Source organism: Alternaria ethzedia (assembly GCF_023757985.1).
Source record: "Alternaria ethzedia strain BMP 0044 chromosome Unknown scaffold_7, whole genome shotgun sequence".
In the NCBI taxonomy this organism is placed as follows: Eukaryota; Fungi; Ascomycota; class Dothideomycetes; order Pleosporales; family Pleosporaceae; genus Alternaria; species Alternaria ethzedia.
In genome coordinates, this window is record NW_026056200.1 from 978,989 (window position 1) to 995,682 (window position 16,694).

Sequence of the window (16,694 nt, forward strand, 5' to 3'; positions counted from 1 at the left end):
CTACCGATCCTTCAGTCCGGCCTTCATCGTATGTCTATGAATGACGGCCCATCGTGGAGGAAGATACCTGGACATTATGGTACTATCATGCAGGGTCATAGCCTAATCACGAAATCATGAATGAATGCAGAGAACAATACATGACTCAGTTTTTCATCTCGTAACGTACTACATGTAATGCTTAGGCCTCGAGGGACTCACATGCATCTACAATGTTTTCTAACCGCTATAGCCCAAGGCGTCTAGTTCCTTCTTGATCTGCTTCTCGGTGCTGATCTTCTTGACCTGGGTGTCCTCTAGTTTCTCTCCGCCGGCTTGACGCATCTTCAGCTCATCGATGGCGCGCATCTTCTTCAGCAAACCCCTGATCTTCTTGTCCTGAGGGTTGCCGCCGTCACCAGGGCTGGTGACGGTGAGGTCAGGGGGAGGACCCTGGCTCTCGGTCTGGATCGGAGGAGGGGCCTGAGCCTGAGCTGGAGCTTGCTGACGCTGCTGCGCAGGGTTCTGGCGCTGGTTACCGTCCGGACGAGCTTGACGGTTTGGGCTGTTGCCAAAGTTGCGGTGCTGGCTGGCGCTTCGTCCTTGCTGCTCATATCCGCTCTTGCTGCGACTGCGCTGGCGACGTTCTGGGCTACGTCCAGCTCCGTTGGGTACATTGGCACCGTCAGCGCCTAGTCCAGCAGCCTTGTCAGCGGCCTCGCGAGCCTTCTTGGCCTCTCGCTTCTTCTTGTTCTTCAAAGCCGCCTTCGAGAGCTCTCCATCGCCATCTTGAGCGCCGGTAAGACTAACACCGCCGCCGGGAGCAGCGCCCGGTGGAAGGGTCTCAGCAGCTTCTGCTCCTGGTACCTCACGGCGACGCGGCTTGCCAAATCCATTGGCGAAGCCGACGTTCGTGGAAGAGATACCGGTGTTGGCATAAGCTGCGCCTCCTTCATCTTCACGCTTAAAGTGTAGGGGTGTAGCGGTTCCGCGCGCTCCGGGGGGACGGTAGGCACCCGCAGGCTTGGACGGTGTCTTCTGGGTGCTGAGGTAGGCGAGCGCAGACGGATGCGGTGCCGGTACGTTGGTCAAGGGGTCGGTCAGAGGGTACATCGAGATTGGCTGAGGGCGCCAAACGACGTGGTAGAGTTCGGCCATGTCCTCATTGTACATGAGGCCCCCGCTGACGTGGTAGATGCGAACACCGTTGTCAACACGAAGACGCGGGCTAGTAGTAGCCGTAAGAATATGCTGCCCATCCGGACTCCATGCGCAATAGGTCGAGTTGGAGGTCTTGACGTGGCAGACCTTGGCGAAGTTCTTCTCAAGATCGTAGATGTCCATATCTCCAGCTAGATTACCAAAACCGGCGACGATGACGAAGCGACCGTGTGGACTGAAAAGGATAGTGTTGCGTGGGCCTAGGTCGAAACTGTGTTGTGCGACCGCGCGCTGGTTGAAGATGGTAGTCTTTGCGGGCATGTAGCCATAGGTGACACCGAACTCCTTCGAGTTCGGCGACCAGGAGACGTCGTGAATAGGACCCTCCTTGTCTAGCTGGATGCGCGAGTCGAAGGTGCCGTTGGCGCTAAGAATGTACATGTTGGTCTCGCCGTAGTAGCTCTTGTTCGTCTTGTCGACCTCAGTTTGGGCTAGGACAATCAAGCTGGTACCGAGATCGTTCCACTTCAGCTGGACCTTGTCGCCCTTGAAGAAAGTCTTCTGGGATACCGGCTGGCTGAATTGAGGGACCTGGAAGACCTTGACAGCAGCGGGCATACCCTTGCGCTCCGGAACAAAAACGGCAACTGAATGATTCTTGCCTGGGGCGAGCGCCATGTCGGTCACTCCCTCCACGCGGAGTTTGTTCCAAGGGTTGCGCAAGTCGCTCGACTGGAAGAACTGCACCTCGTTTGTTACAACGCGCGCACAGTACTTCTCGTCGGACGAGTACTGCAAGTTCCAGCCACTCTGGTTCTTCTGAACGTATTCGCCGATGACTGCCCGTGATCCGTCATCTTCAGCTTCGTCGGAGAGCGTCTTCCAGACCCGGAGGTTCTTCGCCGCGTTCCCGTCTTCGTCCTTGGATGGGCGCTGCCATGTGATGAGGTATGTGCCGAGCGGGGAGAAGCCGAGCTCGTAAACGTTCGGTGTGGGGAGTGTGGTAATGACGTTGCCGACTGAGGCGTCGATCACCGAAACCTGTTCAGGTGTTGCCCATGCGAAGTACTTGCTATCGGGCGAGTAGCAGCAGCAGCGAAGGTTGCCTTCGGGTCTGTTGTGCAAGTCAGCGTCAGAACTGGACGCGGATGTGCGCGAGAAGTTGTTGTATAGTCCAAACACCTACCGTACGAATCCTGGAAGAGCCTCATACACTGGAGCAGCGTTGAAGATCCCGATGCCCTTGGCGGAGCGGTCTGCGAGTGTTGTTAGCGTGTCTCACTCCGACTGTGCGGAGGGTGCGTACAAGCCAACTGTGTGGGAACAGCCATGATAACTAGTAAAAGTCACAGGAAGTTGTACAAGTGGGCGTGGGGCAAGGTGCTGGTGGTCGCGAAGTCTGGCTCACTGCTGAGCTCGGTTTTGTGGGTTGGCGATGAGTAAGGCTAAGACAGGAACACGTCGGGGGTGTGGGTATGGATTCGAGTGTGACGTAGTTCCGGGACTTTATAGGCCAAGGGCAGACTTTGGGCGCACGCAGCGGCAACGGGTGGATCGTGGAGGGAAGGAGGAACACGCGTCAGGGAATTGAAGGGTGACCGTGTGACAGCGTAGTGAAGGCGATGGCGGCCGTCGAGAAAGAAATCCGTGGGCACACGCGCTAGTGCTCGGGGAAAATGCGGGCCGCTGGCGTTGGGACTGTGACATCAGCCTCGCCAGCACATGCTGGAGACGGAAGAGTGAATGGGAGCGGCTGTGCACGCATTGGCGCTCGAAACTCGTCTTCTGAATACGTTTTCTGACTGCATCGACGTCACCGAGTCTAGACCGATCTTGTGCCGTCTGCACAGAAGGATTCGAGATTCAATGATCTGCGGGCCAGCTTTCCCTAGCAAGAGCCGCGAATCGAGCATGCTTCGTCGGCTTCGTCTCGAGTGTCAGCGACTGATACACCATTTCATACTCCCTCCATCTGCTTAGATACGTAGGAGATCGCGCAATTTATACAAGCATTGCGTACAGTTGACCATTCGCGATATACCAACGGCGAACTCCATGTCTATCGTTATCGCCTCGGTAGCGCCATAAGCTCCCGAGCTCCCCCCAACTCCACAGACCCATCGTAGCTTCCGTCCACGTCCCTTCGGACGCCGTGCCGCGAAGATGCCGACCTCGATGCCCGCCCCTTCGATTCGCATCCCGATGGAGCTTCTGACTCCGACTGCTTTCGCGCAGTTCGGTGCTGTCATCGAGAACCCGACCACATCACCGTCCGCGAAGCTGCCCATCCCGCAACGCGTACCACCGCCGGACGCCGTCGCCGCCAATCAGGGCTCGGCCACCAAGTACCTCGATGTCACACACATGTCGAACTTGTACAGCCTTGCGCCGAGCAAGAAACCTGCCAAGGCAGTAATGAACATGTTTGTTTGCTCGCCGCGCAACCTCCGGCCGCACGAGCCGAGCATGAGCATGCCCAGCTCGTGGGGAGACTTGGACCTAGATGAGGACGAGGAAGGATGCGGGGACTTCCAGAGGCAGCTATTGGACGTTGGCATCCTCGAAAGACATCCGTTCACCACGCAGACATTCATACCCATGGGCCTGTCGCAGCAGGAAAGGCACACACAGTATCTTGTCATAGTGGCTCCAACACTGCCGGCAAGCGCATCGAGAAGGCACACAGGCAGAGCGCCGCCATATCCTACACCCCACATCGAACGGAAAAGGAGTGTCATGGACATTTTTGCGCGCGCAAGGCCGAGCCCGTACTCGAACGAGACTGTGCCTACCCAGAGCCAGTTCTCACGGCTGCACCCGTCAGCGCGACCCAAGGGACCTGGCCTGCCAGACCTCAAGAACCTTCGCGCCTTCGTTGCAAACGGCAGTCAAGCAGTGACATACGGGGCTGGGACATGGCATGCGCCGATGATCGTGATCGGAGATCGGCCAATCGACTTTGTGGTCGTACAGTTTGCGAATGAAGTAAGCAACGAAGACTGTCAGGAAATCGTGCTGAAGCCAGACCAAACCGCTTCCGAGGGGGTTGTGGTAATGGTGGATACCGATTCGGCTGGAGCTGTGCAAGTCAAGGCTGGGGTTGGCTCTGTAAAGGCTAAACTATGATGCTCCTGCTCTATTTTCTCGCTTCTGATGGCTACCCCCCTAATTTGACCCGATACCATATTTTAATGCAAGCGTTGATGTGGATGCAGCGGTTCGGAAAAGATCACGACTGTAGCATGAACATAACTCTAACATGTGAATGGCCAGTGTTAGGGCTTCCAACAAGATCTTGTGTCCGACAAGCTTTCCAGTTATCGCAATCGTACCTCTGGTAGATGCTACTGCAAGAATGACATGGATGATACAGATCTCGCTTGTTTTACCGCATCGAAAACATAGGGCCTCCCGTTGCTCCATCTCACGCTGCCGGAACCAATAGGATGGATGGTGTCCACTGTACCTGCCGCAGTTCTTCTACTCTCGACACGTATAGCCCCGTCCATACAGCTGCACATAACTCTGCGCAAGTTCCTCCAACCCTCGAGTGGTTTCTCACGTCCGTCCGTACAATGGAAGAAGCGGATCTCGTGATCATAGGTGCAGGCATCTACGGCCTCACAACTGCTCACACATACCACCGCCTACATCCTTCAGCCAAAATACTCATTCTCGACTCTGCGCCATCCATTGGCGGACCATGGGCACCGAATCGTGTGTTTCCCGGTCTCCGGACCAACAATCTGTGGGGCATGTACGAACACCCTGACTTCCCCATGGATGAAGAAAAGTTCATGGTGAAAAGGGGAGAACACATTCCTGCCGCGAAGATGTTCGACTACCTTTGTGCTTTCATGAAATGGGCCAATGTAGAGCAATTCGTTAGAGGGCGAACAACTGTTGAGGTCATCGAGAGGGATGAAGATGCGAATGGATGGGTTTTGCATTGCGCGGCATTTCCATTGAATAGGAAGGGCACCCAGATCAAAGCGAAGAAACTGGTCATTGCAGTCGGTACCACGAACAAGCCACTATTACCGGATTATCAAACGTCGACAAACTTCAGATCATTGGTTATCCATGCTGCAGACTTCCCGGAACATCACCAAGTCATTGCGAAACCAAGCAAGCATACCGTCGTTGTGGGATCTGGAAAGTCGGCGTGGGATGTAGCGTACGCATGTGCTAGTCAGCCGTCGGCTACAGCGACTTTACTCATTCGTCCTGACGGCAACGGGCCTGTGTGGATGACGCCTAGTCACGTCACACCATTGGGATTGTGGCTGGAGAAACTGGTACATACACGTTTCTTTGGCTTCATGTCTCCTTGTCCTTGGGCACCCACGACAGGCATTGAAGGCTGGCTGCGCTCCTTTTTCCATCGCACGTGGCTCGGCAGGAAAATAGTGGGTGCTTTCTGGAACATACTTGGAGAAGATGCGATCGCGCTAAATGGGTTGGACAAACACCCTGAGACGAAGAAGTTGCGGCCTTGGAGAGGTGCTTTCGAAGTCGGTAATGCGCTATCGATTCACAATTACCCGGAGAGCTTTTTCGAGTTGGTCAAAGACGGAAAAGTCAAAGTAGTCGTTGATGACATTGAAAGCCTGTACGGAGAGCGACATGTTGTACTCAAGTCAGGGAAGGTGTTAGAGGCCGATGCAGTCGTTTGTGCAACAGGCTGGCAAAAGGGATACACCTTCCGCTTTGAACCTCAAGAGCTGGAGAAGCAGTTGGGCTTACCCAGTACACTTGCACTCACGCCGGAAGAAACAGCGCTTATACGGAAGTCGGAGGAAACTCTGTACACTGAGTACCCTTACCTAAAAGAGAGGGATACGAGTCGTATACACCATCCCGATCCCTCCCTTCGTTACGCTGAACAGCGTTCTTCAAACGCCCAACCGTACCGCTTACACCGCTTCATGGTCCCACCAAAAGCCATGAAAGAGCGCAATATTGCCTTTGCAGGTGCAGCCCATTGTCTTTTTACGTTCCCCTGCGCATATATTCAGAGTCTCTGGATCACTGCCTACTTCGACGGCACGCTATCCCTACCCTCTTCATCCACCAAAACACTTGAAGAGACATATCGAAACACGCAGTACTGTGTCCTCCGCGGCGCAATGAGTTATGGGCATACGCTACCCGATCTTGTCTTCGATACGATGCCTTACCTTGACACGCTGCTAAGAGATCTGTGTATGCAGGAGCGGAGGAAGGGCGGAGGTGCGAGGGAGTGCGTGAGTAGCTATGGCCCGGAGGACTATCGCGGACTGCTGGAAGATGCTGAAATAAGGATGCGGACTACGAAGGGCTCTCTGAACCAGTAGGTTATATTGATATACGGGTCAGAAGACTGCAATGAGTGACTGAGTAGTGGTAAGCAAAGAACGGTTTGATATGTACATTAGTCGGTCATGTAATTACAAACGGACCCAATCCGAATGCAGGAGGTCTCGAGAGATACCACAGCTGTGCTATACATGTGCCTGGATTAATTTGTGCCATTCCCGCCTATCGCACGGCGAAGCACTACCATGCAGCACGCAGCACATCATCCGTTTATCGCCCAGGCAGACATCACTGTACGTACATACGGTATTGAAAGAAGGTATAGGCTTTGTGAGTTTGCAAGGTCTCGTTTCAAGAGGACGCCAGAGGTGCGGTGCTTGCTCCAGATTTCACCAACCTGTACTCGCAGACAAGGGCGGACACACCTCGCTCATACCCGTCCATGATAAATGACGCAGTGGGGGCAAAGTTCTTGCCACCTACTGTTAACAGGTCTCTTCCGTCTGATTAGGTCGCGAAGTCCGCGTCCATACGAGATGATTCAGGTGTTGTGGCGATCGCAGCAGGTAGGGCGGAGTGTTTCGGAGGGAATGAGCAGGGGCCGGGCCGCATGCCAAGCCCCACCCTCACCAGTAACTGCCTCTTCGAGACAAACCTCACAGGGAGACGATGCTCCCACACCAACCATTTGCTATCTCGCATATCGCGCCCACGACTGCAATATAAACGGAAGCTTGGTAAGGCTTGGCAGCGAGTCCATGGGGGAGACCGCCGAACGCTGCAGGCCACTGGTCATTTGTAGTCGCAAATGCTCATCAGCTAGATCTTATCGCAATCATCGATCTCCCACCCAATGAGCCAATTATAGCTGCTATGTAGCTCTTCACCTAGGATCTTCATCCATGTAACGCCATAAGGAAGATCACCCGGCACCGGCACCGGCGTAGTCGCAGCCTAGAGGCTGGAGATTTGTACTGCCACAGCAGCAGCTGACTGGCCTTCCGCCTATGTTTCCCAAATTTCTTTTCCCTCTATCTCGATGGCACATGGCGTTCACCGACGTTGGCACGTGAAACCAGCCACTACCGGCCGAACTCACCACGATATCCCCTAGGGCCGGAGGTACTACTATGCAGAACCAGTTGTACGATAGTGTGCCAAAACAGCTTCCCGTTTGGCGACGAGCACGGGATCTCCGGGGTATCGATAGTCATGCAGTAGATAAGCACCACATCGACGGATGGCTGCATGAAGGATGCTAGGCTGTAGAAGGAACTTATAACTGCAACAGTACCAATCACCGCTGTACACTGCTTTTCTCCCTCTACATGCAGAAGGAGCATCGAATATCCCCTGTTCTAGCGGTCTTGGGGCCAGTAGCATACCTGGACCACACGACAACAATGTGGCAAGGTTGGTGTATACCACCACATCGAAGTCGCAAGACTAGAGAGTGACCAGTCGAGTACAAATAGGAGGCTGTCTTCCTCTCATTCTCAGGCCAGTCCTCATCAGAGAACCAGCAGTCTTTCGCTTCCAGCTTCAGTCCGTCCCACCCCAGCTTTCCGGCCAACCTCCTTCAAGATGCAGATCAAAGATCTCCTCACCGTCCTCGCTATCCCAGCGGTGGTGCTCTCCGCAGCCATCCCTCAGGATCCCACTGAGATCCCCGACTGGGACAACGGCAGCCAGGAGGACATTGTCGGTGGAACAACCGCTAGCGCGGGTGAATTCCCCTTCATCGTCTCCCTCCAGCGCTCCGGCTCCCACTTCTGCGGTGGCACCCTTCTGAACGCCAACACCATCCTCACAGCTGCTCACTGTGCTGTTGGCCAGACTGCCTCCAGCCTCACAGTTCGCGCTGGTTCCAACGTAAGTTTCCACCTTGGCCATGAGATTTGTTTAGGCTAACAAGTTGAATCCAGAGCCGTACCTCCGGCGGTGTTGTTGCCCGTGTTTCCTCCATCAAGGTCAACCCTGGCTACGTAGCGAGCACCTACAACGGTGATGTCGCCATCATGAAGCTGGCCACCTCCATCCCTACCAGCTCCACCGTCTCGTACGCTACGCTCCCCGCGTCCGGATCCGACCCTGCTGCTGGAACCACCCTCACCGTTGCTGGCTGGTAAGTTTTGTCATTCTTATCTGTTCAGAATCTGTCCGAAACACATAGCTAACTTTCAAATTAGGGGTACTACCTCTTCCGGCGGCCAGTCGCTCCCCGTCAACCTCCTCAAGGTTGATGTTCCTGTCGTCTCTCGCAGCTCCTGCCAGTCTTCTTACGGCACCTCGGCTGTTACCGCCCAGATGTTCTGTGCCGGTCTCTCCCAGGGTGGAAAAGACTCTTGCCAGGGTGACTCCGGCGGCCCTATCGTCAACAAGTCCACCAAGGTCCTCCTCGGTGCCGTTTCCTGGGGTGATGGCTGCGCTGCCCCCAACGCCCCTGGTGTGTACGCCAACATTGGCCAAGCTACTCTCCGTAGCTTCATTGCTGCCAACTTGTAAAGTGTTTAACACTTGGTGGAGACCACGAAGCAAACGAGTATCGCAAGGCTGGGAATGGTGGTGACAGAGTGGAGGGAAAACTGAAGTGACGATCGATAAGATTCTTGTATATACAGCTTATAGCCAATTTGACTGTCACATCCTTAGCTATGTCTTCACTCCTTAACCATTTCTTCTGTGAACATGAACTCAGTCTATACTCGTCATCTGGTATTGATAGAAGGGCACTAGAGCTGACAGAGAATGAGTTTCGTGCAAAGGAAGATTTCAACACGCATCCCTCTGAAGTCTACACTGCCTTCAGGTCTTGTTTACTTCAGCTATTACCTTACTATACACGCCAGTGCACCTGTTCAGTTTCTTTCTTGTGTAAGGTGGTCGTATGGCGCGAGAGGAGAGGAGCGGGGGATAGTCCGACCTCGGCCCCTGTCCAGGTGCGCGGTCAATTGGCCTAGCCGTTCTCGGAACGAACGGCGTCATCACATCTCCCCTAATCGACTTGACATGCCTTTATCCTCAACGGCTGCGCAGTGAACCCCTGATCTGTGCCACCATGTCTTCGCGTCTTCTTAAACTTCCGCGGGAGCTTCGAGATCTTATTTATGGCTACGTTCTCGTATGCGATGTGATTCCCGTTCAAAGCGCAGCCGTCCTATTGGAAGCCCCGGCTTGCCGCAGTACCCGTGGGCTCGAGAAAGCTTACCCGTTGAGACGTCTACGCGCCCACCGACGGATCTGGCTGACACCTCGCTTCGACATTGGTCTGACCTCCGCGGAGTACGACTCAAGGGATGGGCCTACGAACATCCGAATGACATATCAACTTGCAATTCCATCAGACACGTCGTCCAACCACATCGAAATTCGATTGTTGCAAACATGTCGGCAGATATATCACGAAGCCAGAAAGGTCTTTTATGGACAGAACATCTTCAGCTTTACGGAAAGCCTCAGCATACCGACCGCTTTCGCGTTCTTGTGCGACAGGCCTGCCGAATCCCTCAAGCTTATTTCATCCATGGAGCTTGCGTTAGTGGAAGCGAGCAATATGAGAGGCACCATTGGAGCTCATTATCCCGTTCTCCGCAGGTCAACAGACTCGCTTGTGCTGCAATTCGCTTATAACCACTTCACGGATCTCTGTACTCTCTTGTCCACCACGCGCATGGGGTTACGGAGGCTTCGTCTAATGATCAGCAGTTTCCATCAGCGCTATGACACTGCGCCTTCTTCAGCGGAAGAATGTTTGTTGTGGGAGGCACAGATGACCGTTGGGCCAAGACCATGGGTCGCTTCCTGGATCGAACCGTTGTTGAAAGTCGAAACGCTCGAACACCTCAACGTACATTGGAACTTTGATCGTCCGCGGCTGCGAAGAGTGGCAGATACAATATCTCACATGCGGTGCCACATGCTTGCACAACCACGAAGCAAGCTAGCGGATGGATCAGGCTCATGCATCGATTCCAGGCTTGACTTCCAGGTGCATTACCGAGTCGCCGTGCAGAATGGCATTCCCATCAGCCGTGAATTCTCCAGGAAAGAGATGTTCAACAGCGATTGCGAGTCAGAAGATGACAGGGTTCAATCGAGCGAGGAAGACTCAACGACCGCTTGGCAACGACAGGTCCGAGACACATTCAAGGCTTCGGGATGTCTTTAGCCTAGGGCTTATCAGCAAGGTTCTGTTAGGAGAATAGTTTCACGTTGTGGTGGCTTTATAAGCGCGTCGTGACACCATTCGATGTACCTAGGGGCTGAGACCTCGGCATGTAATTGGGGATTGGTAGAGTTCCCAAAAGAATGATCGTGCAGCGACGCGATTGTCAAGCAAGGAGCTCTTGCCAAGTACCTAGGTAGCCTCCATCAGGTTAGTGCCCCGCTTTGGTAGCACGTAATCCCTGCAAGCTAACGGTCCGCAGGCGCATTCCAAAATATCCACCTCAGACCTGGGCATAGGAGGCACAGCATGACAGAGGCAATGTTTGCTGCTGCATCAACTACGCCGCAGCACAATGGCGATTGTTAAAATCCTGTGCTCCCTCAGCTCTGGTCAAAACTTACCTGCAGCTCTCAGCCGCGCGTGCTAACACGAAATTCCAAGATCGTGCGTTTCACTCGTACGGTCCGTCCAAATGTTCGGCTTTTCAGGGTCCAACCTTCCATTCAGCTCCTCATGGTCTCAGCAACCCCTTCATCATTCCAACATCTCTCGAGATCTTTCATCTCCTTCTTCATCAGCTATCATGCCGTACGGAATCATGGAGCTTGCGCACAGCAAAACATTAATTGCGTCACTAGCATTGGCAACTCACTATGCTCTTCACCGAAGCGACTGGGATAACACCTTCCACACAGTCATTGGAGTCTGGACTGTCGCCTTTGGAGGCATTGCGACTCTCGAATATGTTGCTGATACGTCCACTAAATCTCTTGGTGTCGCAATCCAACTTGCGGCAAGGACGGCAACATTCTATTTCGCCATCTTGATTGCCAGCATATTACTGCATAGGGGATTCTTCCATCGCTTGCGAAAGGCAAGCGCTTCGTTGACGTTGATCAAGTAGGATTTGCTGACATTGCAAAGTTCCCTGGCCCCTTCCTCGCCCGATTCTCAAAGTCATACGGCATCTCGGTCGGAGTACTTTCGACCAACTTCCAGTATTTCTCATGGCTCGACTCTTTACCCCAGCAGTACGGAGAAGACGTCATTCGTACTGGTCCTAGAGGTAAGCCCAAGACAATGAAGGTGTGTGTGACACAGACACTGACTTTGCCTGTCCAAATGTAGAAGTCACGGTCTACTGCGCTGACGCCGTTCCTCTGATCCATGGAGCGACTTCGAAGTGCAAGAAGAACACTATATACGACAGTATTTCCGAAGTGGCAGGGCGTTCTCTTCATTTCACAACTAACAAAGATGAACATCGACAAAGGCGCAAGATGTGGGATCGTGCATTCAACGCAAATGCTCTCCGCGAATATGAGCCTCGCTTGAACCGCCATGCTCTTACTCTCATGTCCAAGCTCAAAGAGCGAGCTACACGATCTTCAGTTCGAATTACAGACTGGGTCAACTTCTACAGCTTTGATGTTATGGGAGATGTCGGCTTCAACCGCAGCTTTGACATGATGGAGAAGGGTAAAGAAGATCCTGTCATCAAGCTATTGCATGAGAGCCACGCACCCATAAGTGTTTTTGCGCACATCTCTTGGGCGATGCGGCTTATCGCACTAACACCTGTCGGTTCTGGACCCCTCTTTGAGCATATAGCCTGGAGTGCAAAGGTTCTCGAAGAGCGGAAAAAGGTACGCATGCCATGGCGATAACCTCCATCTCAAAGAAGATTTCTCACGAATACCAGGATACACCCAAAGAGAAGGACGTTTTCTCTTCTCTGCTGGACCCAAATGACGACCGGATAACGCCCGAGATGAATTCTGATTCGCGGCTTCTGGTCATAGCGGGCAGGTAAGCAACCCCATGAAGTACTTGGTGCCAGGCGTTACGAGGTTTTGCCTAGATACGGCATTGCACTTGATCCTGTTGCAACCTCCATCTAAAGTCCCGAATACTGACATGATCATCAGCGATACCGTGGCTGCAACGTTATCATTTCTATTGTACGAGCTGTGCAAGAATCTGGAGACCCAAGCCAAGCTGCGCACCGCAATTGATGAAATCGAAACGAAGAAAGCGCATCTTAATGTTGAAGACGTCACCGAGTGTGCTTATCTGGACGGGGTAATCAACGAGACTTTGCGCCTTCATCCTGCTGTAAGTATTCACCCAAGGAGGCCATCATTGACATCATTAACACATTCAGACACCCTCCGGAGCGCAGCGCGAGACACCACCTGAAGGAATAACTCTACCCAACGGCACATATATACCCGGAAGAGTTAATGTATGGATGCCGTTCTACAGCCTGCAACGCGACCCACGATACTTTGAAGAGCCGCTGTCTTTCATGCCAGAGCGATGGACCGGCGAAAGGCTTGGTGCTATCATCGACAAACGTGCCTATCTACCTTTCTCCATTGGACCGTACAACTGTATCGGACAGAAGCTAGCCATGATGGAGCTGCGCAGTGTCACTGCCAATCTTGTTAGATCATTCGAGATCTCTTTTGCTGAGGGTGAGGATGGCAGTACAATCGAGAACAAGACCCGAGACTGCTTTACCATCATAGTGGGGAAGCTAGATGTCAAACTCACGCCACGGTACTGAGGTTGCGCGAAGAAAGAGCGACGTGCATTTGGTTCAACTTCATCTATGGTGCTATTGCCTTTTCGTTGACCCAGGTAAAGTAGGCTTTCTTAATGCAACGGCTATGTATTTTCTCCGTGAAGCTCCAAAACACGTGTCCGAAATGTCCGCTTTTGTCTTATCTCAACGTCCTTCACACATGCTTGCTACACACGTTCACTCCCTGACAGAGGAGGCATACTTTCACATGCTCCACGACGTCATCCACACTATCGCATTTCCCACACTTCCCCTCCACGTGCGACCGCTGCCTTGCCTTCGCGAGTTTCCTGAGAAAGTCCTCCCGACACCGAAAACACTGCCAGTCTTGATCGCATGCACAACCTCGGTGTCCCTCTCCCAGATCCAGGACCGACCTCCTCGCGCAGAACTCGCACACTGGCACGCGCGCTCCTTCCGTCATCAGGCGATTTCGCTCGAAGTCTCGCTCTACCTGCGCATGATGCGCGACACGACAGCCGTTACAGACCAGGAAGGCACCCCGCTCGCGAGCGTGTGTTGCGCAGGGTCGCAACTCACCAAAATGGCGCTTCATCCCCGGGAGCAACTTTTGATCGCATGCCACTCCCGCATCGCGTCTTGCCAATACGCCAGCGCGCTGCCTACCCCGGAAAAAGACCGCGTAGTCGGTAATCCTCTGCTTCATGTGTAGCGCTTCTTCCCAGTCATCTTTTCTCTTCCTGTTCCAAGCTTGGACGAGGTCTGGATAGTTTGCGGCGACGAAGTCTTTCCTTGCAGAGAGCGGCGGGGTCGTGACGATACCGGCGTTGTCGGGCTCGAAGCAGATCATGTCTAGATGTTGGGGTGTGACGTCAGTCTGTGTCTAATATGTAGGTCGTGCGGATTACATTACAGTAGGCGCCTTGATCGGCGATAATCGCAGTAGGTATGGGCAGCGGGGCGGAGGAGGGCGTGATCAGTCCGACGCTTCTGTGGACCGCCTCGATGTCTGTTGGAGAATTCGGGTTGGACATTGTAGTTGAGGTGGAAAGAAGGCGGGGTGGATACGTGTGGGTGTCGGGCCTGACAGTGAGGTGGATGTTCAGCGAAGGTCACGAAATCTCGGAGGTCACGTACGCTATGTCCGCAACAGATTTACTCACTTACCCTCACTTGTGCTGACGTTGGCATAGTTTTCACTTTGCGCTTGGCCTCCGACACTACGCTTCTGTTGCCGGGCTGGTAGTGCGTGGAGCCATACTTGGGCGGGCATCCACTCCCATGGAACAGCGCTAGAGTAATTTCGACGAGCATGGAACAATTACTGTAAAGCGAAGAAAAAGCGAAAAGACGTTGAAAAGCCGAATTGAAGTTGCGAGATGCTCTGCGGACTCTACGTCACCTAACATTGTTCGTTCCCTCCTGCGAGGATCTATTGTCGTCACAAACGCGACTTCAACCTTTGCGATTCTGCCTTCCGTTCCAAGTTCTTTTACCTTCTACCACCTCTGGCGGACAGCATATTACCCACAAAATGGCGGAACGCGAATACGGCGCTTCGCTAACTACAGCAACGGAAGCGTCCAATATTATCTCGGTACTCAAAATTAACGTCGACGCATATCCATACCGTTCCATCAGATGGCGTCCTCGTCACAACGCATCTGACGCGGTCAAATCTACTCCAGACGCCTCGAAAATCAAAGCACGATCAGACAGCCTGGTGACCGGCACTGAAACGCGCCAGACTGCGAAAAAGGTCAGCGATTCTACCGTCACTCTACCGGCGTCCGGTAGTGACCAGCCCGCTCCCGCTTATGGCCCTTCTTTCTACTTCCGAGACACATTCTTTACATTCAACCCCAACACCGTAGACCTGAACAGAATCGGCATTGCGTACGAGTACGGCGACTACTATTACATCTGTCTCGAACTACCACATCCTTCCTCCGGCGTATTTATGGAACAAAGCGGCTTCGTTCCCCGCAGTGTTGTTGGACCTTACCTCGCGGTCGAGTGGGCATCGCTTACGAAGGAGCATATTGGAGAATATGGGATCGCTGTCTGCGGTGACGACAGAAGGTGGAAGGTTCACGGTCAAGTCCTGCGGGCTGTGCAAAATAGCTGCCGCAAGACGGCAACAGCCCTGTACCACACGCCTAGGTGGCTCAGTCAATGTCATGAAGAGGAAGTGAGGTATAACCTTGGTCGGTGGTTCAAGCAGGCAGTCCATTCGGTCTATCAACACGAGAAGGAGAAGACGAATCCAAATGACGAGGAGGCAGACAAGTTCATGGAGGAGTTTATGGTGTTTGATTAGCGAGCATGGGCAGTACATGAGCAGGGTGGCTACAACCAAGATCTTTGGATTGTATAGGGAGATGTGAATGACTTTTGGAGGATGCGGAGCCTGTGATATTGGCATTGGAAGTTTCACAGGTCATATGAGCATCCAGTACTTCTGGCGGGTGGGCGCACTATTCTTCCTGGGTCTTTTTAGATCCCCTGGTCAACAGTGCGATAACCCTCGATTCAACTCATCCATTTCCGACCTCATTAGGACCTTTTTGCTTTGCATTTATTGTGAAAAAGCCAATCGCACTACTAGAATGAGCTATTTCGTATCGGGAATATTCGCATTCACTCGGTGTCATGACTTTGATCGCTACCTTGCAGGGGTCTACGCTAGACTGGGACTGCCTCTCCGAGCTACACAATACTTGCCCGTGTACTCTTTCCAGGGCACGAGATCGCATTCGATACAAAGTGAATTCATGTTCAAGCTGTGATCACTTTCTGGTGCCTAACACATGTCACAGCTGACGCTTCCCGCCACTCTCCTCTCTAGATATATACTCGGCTACTATGCCCACATAAAGTCACTAACACTCACAAAACCGGCTTACTCAACTCGTTAACACTCAAAGGACGACCTTCAATTTTGTTTCATCATGGACGCCCTATACCCCAGCGAATCCTGTCCCCGGAAAGCCCCGGCCGAGAAGCGTCGATGGAACTACGATGAGGAAAGCCAACTCATCCGTCTCATTGAGATAGAGACAATGACTTATGAACAAGCAGCGAAAGTCCTTAACCGCACCGCACATGCTACTCAGCATCGTTACGCCATGATCCGACAAAGAGACGTGAGCGCCACCATAAAATGGACTCCAGAGCTCGATGCCGCTGTGATCGACGGACACCGCCGCCTGCAGAAACCCAAAGCCATCTCTCGCGAGATGAACATCCCGGTCGAAGCGATCCAATCTCGATGGCAAGCCCTTAAGGTTATGAAAAAAGTACCGCAAAATGTTATCGATCTACAGCGGCGCAAAAAGCTTTGTCACTTCACCCCGGAAGATGACGAAGCGATTCTGCGTTTGTATGTAGAGGGTAAAGAGGACAAAGAGCTTGCGCAGATGTTGAAGATAAAAGGGAAGAGTCAGACAGAGGTAATAAACAGAAGAAGGAAGTTAGTCGCAGAGAGTTCGCCGATATACAGGCGATTAGTAAGTATGCGAAACAGTACGTTGAAGGAGA

The 16,694-nt window shown here is 53.0% G+C and overlaps 6 protein-coding genes across 6 annotated transcripts; 5 read left to right on the forward strand and 1 right to left on the reverse strand.

The window, feature by feature from the left end:
• Positions 1-219: 219 nt before the first annotated feature.
• Positions 220-2,471, reverse strand: J4E87_004150 (uncharacterized protein; the record flags this gene model as incomplete). The annotated part of the gene is made up of 3 exons (XM_049375773.1): positions 220-2,254; positions 2,327-2,396; positions 2,447-2,471. 3 exons carry the CDS (start codon positions 2,469-2,471, stop codon positions 220-222), a joined length of 2,130 nt encoding a protein of 709 aa, XP_049234758.1.
• An 871-nt stretch (positions 2,472-3,342) lies between these two features.
• On the forward strand, positions 3,343-4,266 carry J4E87_004151 (uncharacterized protein; the record flags this gene model as incomplete). The annotated part of the gene is made up of 1 exon (XM_049375774.1): positions 3,343-4,266. One exon carries the CDS (start codon positions 3,343-3,345, stop codon positions 4,264-4,266), a length of 924 nt encoding a protein of 307 aa, XP_049234759.1.
• Positions 4,267-4,715: 449 nt separating this feature from the next.
• Positions 4,716-6,476, forward strand: J4E87_004152 (uncharacterized protein; the record flags this gene model as incomplete). Its single annotated transcript, XM_049375775.1, has 1 exon — positions 4,716-6,476. One exon carries the CDS (start codon positions 4,716-4,718, stop codon positions 6,474-6,476), a length of 1,761 nt encoding a protein of 586 aa, XP_049234760.1.
• A 1,365-nt stretch (positions 6,477-7,841) lies between these two features.
• Positions 7,842-8,943, forward strand: J4E87_004153 (uncharacterized protein; the record flags this gene model as incomplete). Its single annotated transcript, XM_049375776.1, has 4 exons — positions 7,842-7,851; positions 7,979-8,310; positions 8,364-8,563; positions 8,628-8,943. 4 exons carry the CDS (start codon positions 7,842-7,844, stop codon positions 8,941-8,943), a joined length of 858 nt encoding a protein of 285 aa, XP_049234761.1.
• Positions 8,944-11,686: 2,743 nt separating this feature from the next.
• J4E87_004154 (uncharacterized protein) lies at positions 11,687-13,175 on the forward strand (the record flags this gene model as incomplete). Its single annotated transcript, XM_049375777.1, has 5 exons — positions 11,687-11,692; positions 11,887-12,252; positions 12,309-12,415; positions 12,535-12,688; positions 12,771-13,175. The coding sequence occupies 5 exons, from the start codon at positions 11,687-11,689 to the stop codon at positions 13,173-13,175; spliced, it is 1,038 nt and encodes a 345-aa protein (XP_049234762.1).
• A 1,513-nt stretch (positions 13,176-14,688) lies between these two features.
• On the forward strand, positions 14,689-15,474 carry J4E87_004155 (uncharacterized protein; the record flags this gene model as incomplete). Its single annotated transcript, XM_049375778.1, has 1 exon — positions 14,689-15,474. One exon carries the CDS (start codon positions 14,689-14,691, stop codon positions 15,472-15,474), a length of 786 nt encoding a protein of 261 aa, XP_049234763.1.
• Between the last annotated feature and the right edge of the window lie 1,220 nt (positions 15,475-16,694).